The following is a 15,153-nucleotide window of genomic DNA, read 5'->3' on the forward strand; positions in this document are numbered from 1 at the left end:
GACCTTAGCTGAGGCTAGAGAGGCCTGCAGTTTTTTGGATGTTGTCCTGGTTTTTTTTTTTTTGCGACTTCCTGGATGAGTCGTCGCTGTGCCCTTGGAGGAATTTTGGTAGGCTGGCAACTCCGGGGAAGGTTCACCACTGTTCCAAGTTTTCTCCATTTGGAGACAATGGCTCTCACTGTGGTTCACTGGAGTCCCTGAGCCTTAGAAATGGCTTTGTAACCCTTTCCAGACTGATATATCTCAACAACTTCTGGAATTGCTTTTGATGGCAGTAGCGTGTGCTGTTTGTTGAGAGCTTGTAATCTACTTTTCATTGATGGTAAGGATCTATGTAAGTCTTGTTCAGATTCAGTGGGGCTGGCAGTAATCAAGCCTGGGTGTGTCTGCTCTAATTGAGTCCAATGACCAATTAAATTAAAAAAAAAAGTTGGATGACTTTTTTTTCCTTAAATCAAATTATCATTTAAAAACTGAATCTTGTGTTTAATTATGTTCCCTTCGACTTATATTACATTTTGTATGAGGATCCGAAACTATTAAGTGTGACAAATATGCAAAAATAGCAAATCAGGAAGGGGGCAAATACCTTCTCAAAGCACTGTATTGCACACCATACTACACTTGTATAGATAGGGTTGGGCCTCGTTTGGCTTTTAACAATTCTGATTCCCGGTTTTCGATTCGGGTTTCTTAATGATTCTCGATTCCGTTTCTTTGAGAGGCGGGGTCAAAACGGGTCACATGCTTCTTTCGCAGAAGAAACTTTTATTTAACAAAAACTATACAAGCCATTCTGTTTTAAGAGCAGATCATTCATGTGAACTTCTCATGCTTATATTTACACTTACAACAACTGTCCTCATACATGAAGATGGAGAAATAAAGACAGTCACACCTTGGCCCGGACTACCAGGTGTTAAACTCCTTAAATCAGAAACAGTTCTTGTTTAGACAAATGAGCGTCTCTGCTTTCTCGGGCTGTATGCGCGAGCGTTCAGCGCAGAAAAACAACAACACACATGTCAGTATTTGCATACAGTTTATAGCAAGTCGCTCATGTATAGGTTGTTTGCTGTCTCGCTGTTGCGAATAAGACAGACATTAATTTTCACCTACCCAATTGGGACGAGGTGCTGCTTGCTGTTTGCTCAGGGTTGGCTGAAGAGGAGGCCGAGGCCGGAGATGGAGACCGGCGCAACGTGTTAAACAAGGACTCTGGTTCATTTGTACACCGTGTAGGCCAGTGGTTCTCAACCTTTTTGGGGTCCTGGACCCCCTGCGTATTTTTGATCTACTCTGAGGACCCCTCCACCTGATCTTGGGGGAGGGGGGTTGCAATTTGATAGAAACAGTAGAAACTGCATTTTGAATTGCATTATAGCATTTATTCACTCTTTGGGGCAAAAATAAGAGCTTTCAGTTGTAACTTAGATATAGTTAACAAAACAGAATTCTTATGCAGTAACTTTCAGATATATGTAACAAAACAGAATTCTTATGCAGTAACTTTCAGATATATGTAACAAAACAGAATATGTATTCAGTAACTTTCAGATATATGTAACAAAACAGAATATGTATTCAGTAACTTTCAGATATATGTAACAAAACAGAATTTGTATGCAGTAACTTTTAACAATGCAAACGGGAGCGAGATCTCTTATTAAAATCCAATAAATTACACTTGTGAAACAGATGTAATTAGAGAAAAAAGTCCCGTTACCCTTTATAGTTTAGGTAGATAAAGGTCTCAGTCACATTTGAGTAAAATAATCCTATTTCTATAAATGTCATAGGATCTTTTTTTTAAAGATATTTTATTTTCACGGACCCCTTGCAATTACACCGCGGACCACTAGGGGTCCGCGGACCCCCGGTTGAGAAACACTGGTGTAGGCGAAGGCGTTTGGCCATATTTGTTGTGCATCCTCCCTTGCACGAAATGATTTTGCCACGGACGTTGCACGGTGCCAACCTCCCGACCGCCGCTTGCTCCGGTCTACGATGGCGCACTTGCGGAGGCGAAAACTACGGAAGCTGCATGACGTCAACACGGAATTGATTTAGGAACCGATAGGCGGAATCGAAATTTGACTTTCTTAACGATTCCTCTGGAATCGGCATTTTGAGAACCGGATCTCGATGCCCAACACTAAGTTCAGAATCACGCAGCAAGGGCGTCCGGGTAGCGCAGAGGTCTATTCCGTTGCCTCCCAACCAGGGGCGGATCTACAGGGGGGCAAGGGGTGGCAGCTGCCACCTCTGGGACACAGTCTTGCCACCCCTGTTGCCACCCCAGGAAAAAATCTCTAGATCCACCACTGCTCCCAACACAGGGATCGCCAGCTCGAATCTCCCTGTTACCTCCGGCTTGGTCGGGCATCCCTACCATGGATGTAGAGGATGCAGGATCTTAAAAATGGCGTCTGTTCATTCCTATGAGAATTGCTGGCCTGGCGCATACGCCGGAAACGTTTTTTTCCTCTTAATTGACTATTTGACAACTTGTGCACATGTCACATTTTTACAACATGAATGACTACGGTACAAACAAACATGCCAGGGGAGTAGGCCAAATAAAAAATAAAAAAGGAAAACAAAACAAAACATTTAAGACACAACAGCTAAGCTCACAATTCATTTACATACATATTTTACAGCGAACACATGCCATTACAGTTTTGGGGCCTTTTTATTGGCACGAGAATTAATACTTTCGTATGTACTGTTCAAAACCTTTATAAAAAATTTAAAAAAATAAAAAGGGGTCTGGTTTGTAAACTTGCACTTATGTATATAGAATTTAGCTAGAACAATCGATAGATTTATGATATATGCTCCTTCCTCAAATTTATTGTCATGGGCAAAGAATCCGAAAATAATATACTCATAAAACAATGCAAAATCCACGTGTAAGGTGTCACTAATAAATTTTTAAACATCTTTCCATAGAGTCCTAGAATATTGACAATGTCAAAAAAAAAGGAGAAAAAGATGGGGCACCGTTTCTGGATGAGCTGAGCAAAAAGAACAATTTGTATTTATATCGGCCTTAATTTTCTTGAGAAAATGCTTTAGAGGGTAAATTTATGTAAAATTTTAAAGGAAACCTCTCTTATCTTATTAGTAATAAAGTATTTGTGAGTCAATGACCACACTTTTGACCAAGGAATATTCTTAGCAAAGTTGCTCCAATAAGTAGTGACATAAGGCTTCGTGACAACCTCACTCTGAAACGAAGAGCAAATAGCTTTGTTATTATTCTTGCAGGATGGTGAGAAATACATTTTCCCACAAGGGAATCTGCAGGATTAACCAAAGAAACATCTTGAACTAAACCCTTGCACAAAATTACAGAACCATCAGGAATAGCCCCCATTACCAGAGCAAATTCCTTAATTGTGACAGGAAAATTGAAATGAGAGATGAATGCATTGTAGTTCATAAGATGGCCTTCTGGGGTAATCATTTGACTCACCAAAAAGAAGTTTCTGTCAAACCAATCCTTCAGAAACATACTCCTATTTTTTCTATAAGATATCCCCATTATTCCCGATATATTGTGCTTGTAAATTAATTTCCACGCCAATAAAGCCTGTTTTGAAAATTTGACAGTTTAACTGGTATTTTATTTATTTTATAATTGCATACCAATGGGAAGGGGAGCCCTCCAATTTGGTTAAAAACAAATTTGGGAATGAAGTTCCACACGGAGGAGTCATTTTTCAAAAAATGCTTGAACCAGTTAATCTTAAACATGTTGTTCAAAGTAGAGAAGTCCAAAAAGTCAAGACCACCATTTTTGCAAGAATTGATAACTACAGATTTTCTGATGTAATGTATATGATTTTTCCACAAAAAATTAAATAGCAACTGGTCAAATGTTTTGGCAGTTTTGTTATCAAGGAAAAGAGAGGGTGTAACATAAACAAGCCTAGAAATACCTTCAGCTTTTGATAGGAGGACACGTCCCTTCAAGGACAGATTTCTTTGTAACCAGAGATTAAATTTATTTTCCGGTTTTTAAATCATTGGACTAAAATTAAGAGTGCATCGGCCTTGTTGATGCTTGGTTACAAGAATGCCTAAATAATTAACCTTTCCCTTGACAGGTATATCATCAATAGTGGTTGCGTCACAGCTTTTTAAAGCAAATAGCTCAAATTTGTTTAAATTCAGACCGAGACCTGAAGCTTTTGAAAATACATCAATAATTTTGATTGCAGGCTTTACATGCAGAGCATTTTTCAAGAACAATGCTGTATCATCTGCCAGTTGGCTTAATAAAACATTTCTACCTGCAGTAGAGACACCTTCTAAGTTACTTGATTTTATATAGTGACAAAAGTCTTGTACAACAATAAGTAAGAGGTAAACAGAGACTGGACAGCCTTGGCATGTGCTTCTTTCTAGACAGAATATTTGAGTAGTACCATCACTTAATGCCACAGAGCTGTTCCCATTTGCATAGAGGGTTTTCATTGCATTGCAAAAGTATGTTCCAAATCCAAAATTTTTAAGACAACATAAAATGAAGGGGTGCTCAACTGGGTCAAAGGCTTTGTAAAAGTCAAGAAAAAATACAAAACGGTCGTCAGTAATCACTTCTGAATAATCAACAAGATCAAAAACCAGTCTTATGTTATTGGAAATATTTTTGTTACTCATTAATCCAAATTGATTTTCATCTATAATTGAGTCCAGAACACTTTTGAATCTCGTAGCAAACACAATAGCAAACAATTTATAATCATTATTGATTAAACTAATGGGCCTCCAGTTGTCAGTTATAAGCAAATCTTTTTTCGGTTGTGGTATTAGACAAATTACACCCTGTGTCATGAGTGACGTTCAGACTTTAATAGAAAATACCTCTTTAAGAGAAGCAAGGGGTTACGGGGCAAGTACGGAAGTAGGGAGGGGAACGAGCAAGTATGCGGGACACAGCATGGATGTATGAACGACAGAACGAGAGTGATAAAATAAAGCCCCAGTTATTCGTTAACACAGTCGTCCCGTGTATTTTAGTCCATGGGCCAGAGCCCAAAATTTCCTATTTCGGTACACTCAAGGTGGCAAAACTTACTTATAATTTTTGAAAGGATCCATGTCTGTAGATGATATTTTGGTATGATAACCATTCCTGAGTGGCAGCTGTATCACAGTTATCAGCTCATGAAGTTAACCACCCCCTAAAGTAAATTGCATTTTAGACGCTGGTGCATATCCTGGTTTAGCCTCATGGTCAGGACATTTTTCAATGTTCTATAATATTGTCTTTGGTATCATTTTAAAGGGGACCTTCTTAGCTTTCATTCAAGCCCTGTTGTGGATATTTCTCACAAATATAGAGGTCACTTGAGCTCTTCAACCCGTCAATAACACACATCTTTCTGCAATGTTCGCCTAAACTATATACTTTCTTTTAGTCCTGTGGCATCTAGGAATATCAGGGACACAAAACACAAAAACTGGAATACTCACAGGACTGTAAAGATTCAGGAAATGTATAATATACCCATACTATTTCATTGTGTGAGGTGATTGTGAACCTTAAATTAGAAGGGCATTATTACTAAGAAACTAACTAGACCAAAGCCAGTTAGTCCATGGGTCAGACCAGATATCGATATCACCCAAGGTGACACAACTTCACTGGTGCCATTTTATTTGGTACACTAACAGAAGTAAAATAATACATGATAAACTTTCCAAATGAGCAGCTATTTCATTTCTTTCAGGAAACCTGTTTCTGTGCCTCTCACGATTGTGTATTTGCCCAGATTTTTACAAATATAGCATTTCAACACCCCTGGTACTGATTAGCCTAGCTTAAACTCTGGGACAGTTCTTAGTTGGCCAACAACCAAGGATAACCAGTACTGTGTACTTCCATTCATTGTGCTAAGCTAGGCTAACGTGCAGCCAGATAGCTTTCTACTAAACACATATAGAGGAGACTGGTATCTATCTTCTTGTCTCACTCTGGAGAAGATTGTAAGCTAATTTCCCATAATGTTAGCATGTTCTTTTAATGTATATGTTAATATGATTAGTTAAAGTGGCTACGAGGAACTTTCATCTTGTGTTGATTTTAGCGGCCTCATGTGGACAAAATACAGCTGTTGCATAGCAACTAGGTAATGTATCTATTTGTGGCTATGTAAGATAAATAATGGTAATATGACGCTGGTGACACAAAGTAAACTTTGTTTTAGTAGTGTTCATACACCTAAGTTACATGTATTTGTTTGTATGTGGCAGGTGAAAACTGACTGAATATGGCCACTGGTGAACAAGCAAGTTTTTACCCAATACAAAGCGCCCACGGGTGGAGTGCATTATCCACTGTTCTGATGATACAGATAAGCTGGTTTCACTACAAAGTGTCGACTCATGGAGAACTCTGCTCAGGGCAGCTCAGATACGAAATCATGCACCAGTTTTGAAACTGGCAAAAGACATTCCTGAGGGACAGATTCCAGCAATCTACTACCACAGAAAGTGTCGCAGTATCTTCACTATGAAGCAAATTCTTGATGGCCTCCTTGCAAAAGAAAAGAAAAGTTGTGTCTCTGCTGAAGAGAAACAATCTAAGAGAGTAGCTCGACATGCTCCAAGTACATCTAGGACTTATGATGCAGAGTGCATATTTTGTCAGAAAAACAGCAAATATTCCAAGAGACAGAATACGAGAGAAGTACTGGTGCAGTGTCGAGAACTGCGAGCTGATGCAAAGATCAGGAGTGCAGCAACAAAGAAAAGGGACAGCAGAATCCTTGCCATTGTGAGTAGAGACCTTGTAGCAGCTGAAGGGCACTACCACAGGTCATGCTATAGACTTTCCACCAAAGAAGAGGTTTCCAAAGGAGAGGTTGCCAGCAATGAAGATGATGATGCTGCAGCCCAGTATGAAGCTGCTGTGAATAAGGCATACAATGAGCTGTTCCTCTTCATCAGGATGGAGCTTTTTGGCAATCCTCAAGTGATGACAATGACTGATCTCTCTTCGAGACTGGTAGCTTCAATGAACTCCCAAGGCATTGCCCAAGTCAAGGAATCAACCAAGAAGCACATAAGGCGAAACCTGGAGAGTGAGTTTGCTGGAGCCTTGCAGATATTCCCTGATGAGAAAGGAAAATTCCTCCTCTATCCCGATAACTTGTCCATGAGGGAACTTGCCAAAGAAAATCAGTCTCTCAAAAGGGAGCTGCAGACCCTGAAAAGTGTCAGTGCACAAGATGTTATAGCCAAAGCAGCCATCAAATTGAGAGCAGACATTAAAAGTCAAGATGTTCCTCAAACCTGGCCGCCTGAAGTCAAACCAGAAGCAGAATGTCCTACCATTCCAGAGTCGCTCATTATCTTCCTGTACTCTCTACTCACAGGCTCAAATGATCCTGATCATGCATCCCAGAGAGTGCAGTGCCTTCTGCAGTCATTTGGCCATGACATAGTATATGCAGTGACATGTGGAAATACCAAGCCTTCCAAGCACATTGTTCTGCCATTCAGTGTCAAATCGTTGACAGGAAATGTAGAGTTGATAAACATCCTCAACCGACTTGGTCACAGTGTGTCCTATTCACAGATGGAATAGATCAACACTGCCCTGTGGCTCCAGAAACTCTCATCATCAGGGAGTGGCATTGCCCTTCCAGCTAACATCCATCCTGGCATATTCACAATTTTAGCCTGGGACAATATCGACCGTCTTGAAGAAACTGTCAGTGGTGAGGGAACATCTCACAGAGTCAATGGGATTGCTGTGCAAGCAAAGCCAGTCAACCCACTTCCTGTCCAACCCATGCCCACTGTTCCCAAAACAAAGAAGAGAAGCATTGATGGACCCCCACCAATGTTACCAACTTACAATGCTGGACAACGGGTAGGGCCACCACAAAGCAAAAAGTCAGATGCCGATACTGCAGCCAATACTAAGCTTGCCAGAGAGAAAAACCTTCTTTGGGTCCTAGCACGCATGTCACAACAAGAAGAACAGTCAGTCAGCAGCTGGACAGGCTTCAACATCCTAACTCGAGGAGAGATGACGGTCATCCCCGACAATATAGGCTATCTGCCTACCATCAATGCTCCAGCGACACAAATGTCTACTGTCAACGAGGTGCTTAACCAGTCACTGAGCATCATGCAGTGCTTAGGCCTGAGGAAGATTGTCTGTGTCTTTGACCAAGCCCTGTATGCGAAGGCTGTCGAGATCACATGGAAACACCATGACAAGTTCCATGATATCATCGTTAGGCTTGGGGTATTCCACACCATCTGCACACTGCTGGCAATAATAGGAAAGCGTTTCCAAGATGCTGGACTCAAAGACCTCTGCATTGAGTCTGGCATGATTGCAGAAGGCTCAATTGCTGGTGTTATGGATGGCCGCAAGTACAACAGGGCAGTGCGACTACACAAGCTCCTGTATGAGGCTCTCATGCGACTGACCTTGAATGGTTTCCTGTCCTGGTTGGAAGAAACTCACAGGAATGACATGGTTCACCTGAATGAGACACTGAAGACCATTGACAGCCTTGGGAAAGAAGTCTCACAACATGCTTTGAAGGAGGTCCTCGAGAACAGCTCTTGTACACGCATCATGGATCTATTTGAAGTCTACCGTGAGTTCCTTAGAGGTGGAAACGGCAGCCTCTCGAACTTCTGGATGTCCTATTTGGACATGGTTGAAATCTTGTTGGGGCTCATCCGAGCATCCAGAGAGGGAGACTGGATGCTACACTTGGCTAGCATTCGAGCAATGATCCCATGGTGCTTTGCTTATGACAGGATGAATTATGCACGCTACCTCCCCTACTACTACGCCCAGATGTCTGAGCTGCCCATCACACACCCAGATGTGTACACAGAATTCATGGAAGGAGGCTTCTCAGTCCAACTGGGCTCCACCAATCCCTTTGGCCGAATCCCTGTTGACCAAGCTATAGAAGAAACGGTGAACAAAGACACCCAAACAGCTGGAGGGACAAAGGGATTCAGCTTGAAGCCAGGAGCTGTGACCAAATATTATCTCACAGCTGAGTATAGAAGCATGTACCTCAGACAGCTGAGAGACTTGACAGGTCAAGGCAGGTGCAAATGGTCTCATCCAGATCTACAGAGTCCAAGGATCAAGAGAGATGAAGCAGATGTCCAGTCTCTCATGGACCTTATGGAGAATAACTGGCTCAATCCTATGTCCCCTGATGAGATTGATTTGGTTAGCCTCTACACTGGCAACATGGCTCCACCTGATGTGACCATAGATCTCTTGAGAGCTCTTGAGAAAGGAGAAGAGGCCTACCAAGCATTCCAGCAAACAAGGTTAGATGCAGACCCACCACCTATGAAATTCCACGACAAGATGACCAAGCAAAGTCTGAAAACATTCTCCTATGTCAGCACAAAACAAGCTCATGGAAAGAAAGCACAGGATGTGGTTCTGAAGGCAGATAGAAACCTTTTCAGTCACATGATCCTGGTGGCTGAAAGCAGGAAGGTGAATCTGAAGGATGTCCTTGCCTACCCATTGGGCCCACTACCATGGGCACTGGCAAATGCTGATGGGTCCTTACGAAAAACAAACAAGGCTGCACTTGCCAGAGAGCTTGAAAAGAATGTATCTCCTGCAGAAGACATCCCAATCCCATCTACTTCCATCATTGATGGGATGAGCCTGGTCCAAAAAATGAATGGCAAGAACAAAACCTTTGCACAGGTGGCAGAGTCAGCCTTGACCCAGGTCCTCCATGAGGGAGCACAGAGTGGGAGGATTGATGTTGTTTTTGATGTCTATCACCAGACTTCGATCAAAGATGCTGAACGACTGAACCGGGGTGGAGACATCACTCTCCAGTACAAGAATCTTGCAGGGGGACACCACGTCCAGCAGTAGAGAAAATTTCTGTGCAGTTCCTCCAACAAGACCAGTCTCATCAAGTTTCTGGTGGAAGAGTGGAAACTCCCACGATACAGAGCTATGCTGCATGGCAAGGTGTTGTACATGACCTGTGAGGAAACCTGCTACAAGTTGACAGAAGATGGGTGTGAGGAAGCAGCAGAACTGCACTCCACACATGAAGAAGCTGACACCCGTCTGCTCCTGCATGCATTGCATGCAGCAAATGCGGGCTCAAAGTCAGTTATCATCACAGCTGAGGACACTGATGTCATGGTGCTTTGTCTTGGCTTCCAGAAGGACATCACCTGTTCCATCTACCAGAAGTGTGGGACTCAGAACCGCACACGGTTTGTCGACATCACCAAACTGGCAAGTTCACTTGGAGACAGCATCTGTGACAGCCTAATTGGCTTACATGCCTTCACAGGCTGCGACACTGTCAGTGCATTCGCTGGTCGAGGGAAGCTGAATGCCCTGAAGATAGTGAGAAAGCACACTTCCTGCCAAGAGACTTTTAGTCAACTGGGACAGACATGGAATGTGAGTGATGAGCTGTTCCAGAAAATTGAGCAGTTCACCTGTCGGATGTATGTTGCTAATAGCAGCACTGCTGAGGTGAACAAACTGCGTTACCAGCTCTTCTGCACCAAAAGGGGAGAGGTTGAGTCCAGCCAGCTGCCACCATGTAGAGACTGTCTCTTTATGCATGTTCAACGAGCCAAATATCAGGCAGCAATATGGAAGTGCTGTCTGCAGGCTAACCCTGTGGTGCCAAGCCCTACTGAGGATGGATGGACAGACGATGAAGGCAAGCTGGCCATTTACTGGATGCGCTCCCCACCTGCACCAGATGTGGTCTTGGAAATGCTAACATGCAAGTGTGTGCATTCATGCAAAATGCCAAGCTGCATGTGCCTGTCAAATGGACTTCCATGCACAGACATGTGCAGGTTACAGACCTGCAGTAACCAAAAACAGCAGGATGGTCCAGAACTGGACTTTGAACTTGGGGAGTCAGATGATGAGAGAAACGAGCAGTTTGATGAATGACAGTGTGATGATTCTGATGGTATTACTGTGGTAGTAGTCTATTGATGCACAGGATGTTGATTCTGGACTTGGTTACCCAGAGCTTGATAACAATAATGTAACCATATTCACATATACCCATTACCCTACCCATTACCATTACATATACCCACTAATGATATGGGATTACATGTATCATTGACTAAGTATATGTAAATGTCAATGTTGTTTAAAATATTAAAATAGTTCATTACCTCACTATGGTATTCCTTTTTATCATGTATTTTGATTGTGTATTTAAACAAATGTATAGAGACCAGTTTGTGACCTAACTGGCTTTGGTCTAGTTCTCATTTAAGGCTCACAATCACCTCACACAATGAAATAGTATGGGTATATTATACATTTCCTGAATCTTTACAGTCCTGTGAGTATTCCAGTTTTTGTGTTTTGTGTCCCTGATATTCCTAGATGCCACAGGGCTAAAAGAAAGTATATAGTTTAGGCGAACATTGCAGAAAGATGTGTGTTATTGACGGGTTGAAGAGCTCAAGTGACCTCTATATTTGTGAGAAATATCCACAACAGGGCTTGAATGAAAGCTAAGAAGGTCCCCTTTAAAATGATACCAAAGACAATATTATAGAACATTGAAAAATGTCCTGACCATGAGGCTAAACCAGGATATGCACCAGCGTCTAAAATGCAATTTACTTTAGGGGGTGGTTAACTTCATGAGCTGATAACTGTGATACAGCTGCCACTCAGGAATGGTTATCATACCAAAATATCATCTACAGACATGGATCCTTTCAAAAATTATAAGTAAGTTTTGCCACCTTGAGTGTACCGAAATAGGAAATTTTGGGCTCTGGCCCATGGACTAAATACAAAGAGTAATAATTGACCATGATCATAGCTGCAGGTGCCCTGTCCAGGCGTCTCTTTTACAATGGTGGTCTCTGGGCAAAAAATGCTTTTTGGGCCGCAGGGGATTTTTTTCGCTGCAATACTGCGAGTGACCACATGAAAAAAATTGGCTGCAAGGCTGAGCGGCGGCGCCATATCCAGTTTTGTCACAGCCTCTCTCCCTTGACATAAAAGCAATCGCCCTTGACACCTGCTGACCCCTCCCCCTTTCACCCCGGTACACCAGCTGGCCATCAAAGCAATCGCCTCTCTCCCTTGACATCAAAGCAATCGCCATCACCCTTAAAAAGCCTCCACTGTGGACCAGTCTTCGCTGGAACGTCGCCATTCATGGACTTCTGCCTGCCAGTCTACCTGCCACTGAGCCAACTCCTGCTCTACCCCTGAGATTGGTCACTTCAATAAAGACTTGATTTCTTCCCTTACCCGGTTGTCCCGTCTGCTTTTGGGTTCTTTCCTGATACGTGACAGTTCTACTATGATACATCCATGATCCCTACAGACACAATTGGCCGTGTCTGCGGGTGGGAAGCCGGGTGTGGGTGTGCGTCCTGGTTGCTGCACTAGCGCCTCCTCTGGTCGATCGGGGCGCCTGTTCAGGGGGAGGGGGAACTGGGGGGGGGGGATAGCGTGATCCTCCTACGCGCTACGCCCCCCTGGTGAAACTCCTCACTGTCAGGTGAAAAGAAGCGGCTGGCGACTCCACATGTAGTATTGGAGGAGACGTGATAGTCTGCGGCCCTCCCCGGATCGACAGAAGTGGTGGAGCAGAGATCGGACGGCTCGGAGGAGTGGGGTAATTGGACGGGTACAATTGGGGAGGAAAAGACGGGGGGGGGGGAGAATCATGCAGCAACAGTTTCTAGGACATTTTTAAGATTCCATTTTGAAATTTTGTTAAACTAACTTCAGTGCTTTCTTCTTTTTTTTTACTTTAGGTAACTCTTCATCAACTCATCATGGCGTTTCATCATCGTGCCCTCTTGAGAAAAAAGTTAAGGAGCAAGAAGAAGATGAAGCAGAGAAAGATGGAAAGTTTTCCTTTTTGAACAGGAGTAATCGGGACATTGCTGCCTTTGCTGAAAATGGCAGCGATGACGATGACATTGATGAGGAACAAATGCGACGTTTTCTGTCAGAGGGCATCTTAGAGGGAGACGAAGATGAGATTGACGAGGAGACAGGAAATCTGAAGAGTGTGGAAAGGAAATGCCCCTACTGCCCTGATCGATTTCATAACGGTATCGGACTTGCCAATCACGTGAGGGGCCACCTGAACCGCGTGGGAGTCAGTTACAACGTACGTCACTTCATATCCCCCGAGGAGGTCAACGCTATCGAGAAGAAGTTCTCTTATCAGAAAAAGAAGAAAAAAGGTCAGCATCCTTTTATTGCACTTTTTTGTTTTTTTTGTTTTTTTTGAGGTTGGTGAGATGTGTCACCAGAACATGCAGCAATAACAGGCTAAACAAAACCTTTGCTTCTATCTGTCTCTTGAGGATAGGACTGGAATATACTGAGTTTTTGATAGACAATATCAGGTGCGTAGCAGAAAGCTGAATTTATGTATGTGTTATCAGCAAGGTAAGATAATGTCGTAGATGGGAAGCACAACTGTGTGACTCTGTTGTGAAAAGAAGGATATGGGAACACCGTCTTAAAGATGGTATAAATGATATTCATTAGCAGCATCTCAGACCAAAACAAATCTCCTCCTGCCTTCGTATTCTTGGCTATTTTTTCATTCGGTTCGGTTGGAGTATTTACTTTTACGGTATAGAGTTACTTTATTACCATTGTGTTGTGTTGCTAAGGGACCACTCGAAGACACACGTCTGTTAGCATACGCTTCTTTACTTGAACCACCCACGTCACACTCCTCCTCCCCTCTTACAGTCACTTACATCCTATCTTGTCCACTAGCTCCCCCTACTATCCTCCAGCTGCATCGACTCAAGACATCACGTATCCCCTTTGCAAAAGATAACATTTCCATCACCAACTATACAATCACTGCGGTGCTTATGCTGAACTGTATAAGCTATGAACAGTCTTACAATAACAACAGAAAACCTTGACCATAAAACAAATAACAGTTTCGAAATAACAAGTTTCATACAGACACTACTAGGTCTATAAGAAATAACAGTCTTGAAATAACAGTTTCATACCAATAATAGGCTACTCTTGTTTTAGTTTACCGTCCTCACATAACATAGTCCTGTGCTCAAGCGGGCGGCCTCCTGACCCTGACCTCTCGCAGAGGGGGCTGAGCATGTAGTGGGGTCAGGCTGGACTCGGCTACAGTCTATGTCAGGCCCCTCGGGAGGAAGGGCCTGCCCAGGGTCTGGGTGACCCTGAAGGGGTAGGGCTGACGTGAGATAGGATGCATTCCAGGTGCACCCATCAGACAGTCTGTAAGTGTACTGGCCTCTTTGCTCATGCACCTGAAGAGGGCGAGAGTACTTTGACTGTCTCTTGCGTAGTATACCTGGTCTCCTAACTGTGACCCAAGACCCAGGAGGAAAGTCCACTGCTTTTGCCCTTCTCTTTTTGTCTGCATACTCCTTCATCTTCCTCTGCTTCTCTTTCACTATTTGTGCTGTGTTTTGTGCTTGCAGGGACGTGACACATTGGTAACGTATTCAGCTAGTTAAAGAGCTATTTCTTTGATCTGGCCGAGTGACCTAAATCCATGTAACGTAATTCTTGATAGCTATCCTGCTAACGTTAGCTACCTCACATGCACTAACATACACGTGCGGCTGGACTGGCTTCCAAAGTAAAGAACAGAAAAACTTCGGATTACAACACACACAGATGGAGAGTGGCCATTTTCTGCTCAGGATGCCATTACTCCACTATCTCTTTACATAGCAAATAGTTGTTTGCTGCTATAGTAATGGTCAAAATCTCGTGTATAGCACCTTTAAGTTTGTAATTGGAAGTAGGCCTAACGTTAGTATTGACTGCACATTTTTGATTGAGTGAAGAACAATATATATTATTTATACAAGTATAAATAATATAGTATTATTATGTTTTGTTGTAGCTAACAATATATTATATATTATTTACATAATATCGTGATTGGACACTTTACATTTTTATTGTAGTTTAATAGATGCTTTTTGCGATCGCACTTTATTTTACGGTATACTAATAGGACGTAACAAGTCGTACTTTATGTCAAATTAGACAAAAACTAGAAATATGTTCTTTATTAGACAGTAAACAAACACAGTTATACCCTAATGAGACACCATACGCCTAAATTATGCTGC

The 15,153-nt window shown here is 42.6% G+C and overlaps 1 protein-coding gene across 1 annotated transcript in view; it reads left to right on the forward strand.

Moving 5' to 3' along the window:
* The window catches only part of wizb (WIZ zinc finger b), a 44,374-nt gene that overhangs the window by 5,356 nt on the left and 23,865 nt on the right, over positions 1-15,153 (forward strand). The window contains exon 6 of the mRNA XM_056287690.1: positions 12,808-13,245. Coding sequence (XP_056143665.1) covers positions 12,808-13,245 — 438 coding nt within the window. The remainder of the gene's footprint in view (positions 1-12,807; positions 13,246-15,153) is intronic.

The sequence above is a fragment of the Lampris incognitus genome, chromosome 10, assembly GCF_029633865.1.
Source record: "Lampris incognitus isolate fLamInc1 chromosome 10, fLamInc1.hap2, whole genome shotgun sequence".
Classification (NCBI taxonomy): domain Eukaryota; kingdom Metazoa; phylum Chordata; class Actinopteri; order Lampriformes; family Lampridae; genus Lampris; species Lampris incognitus.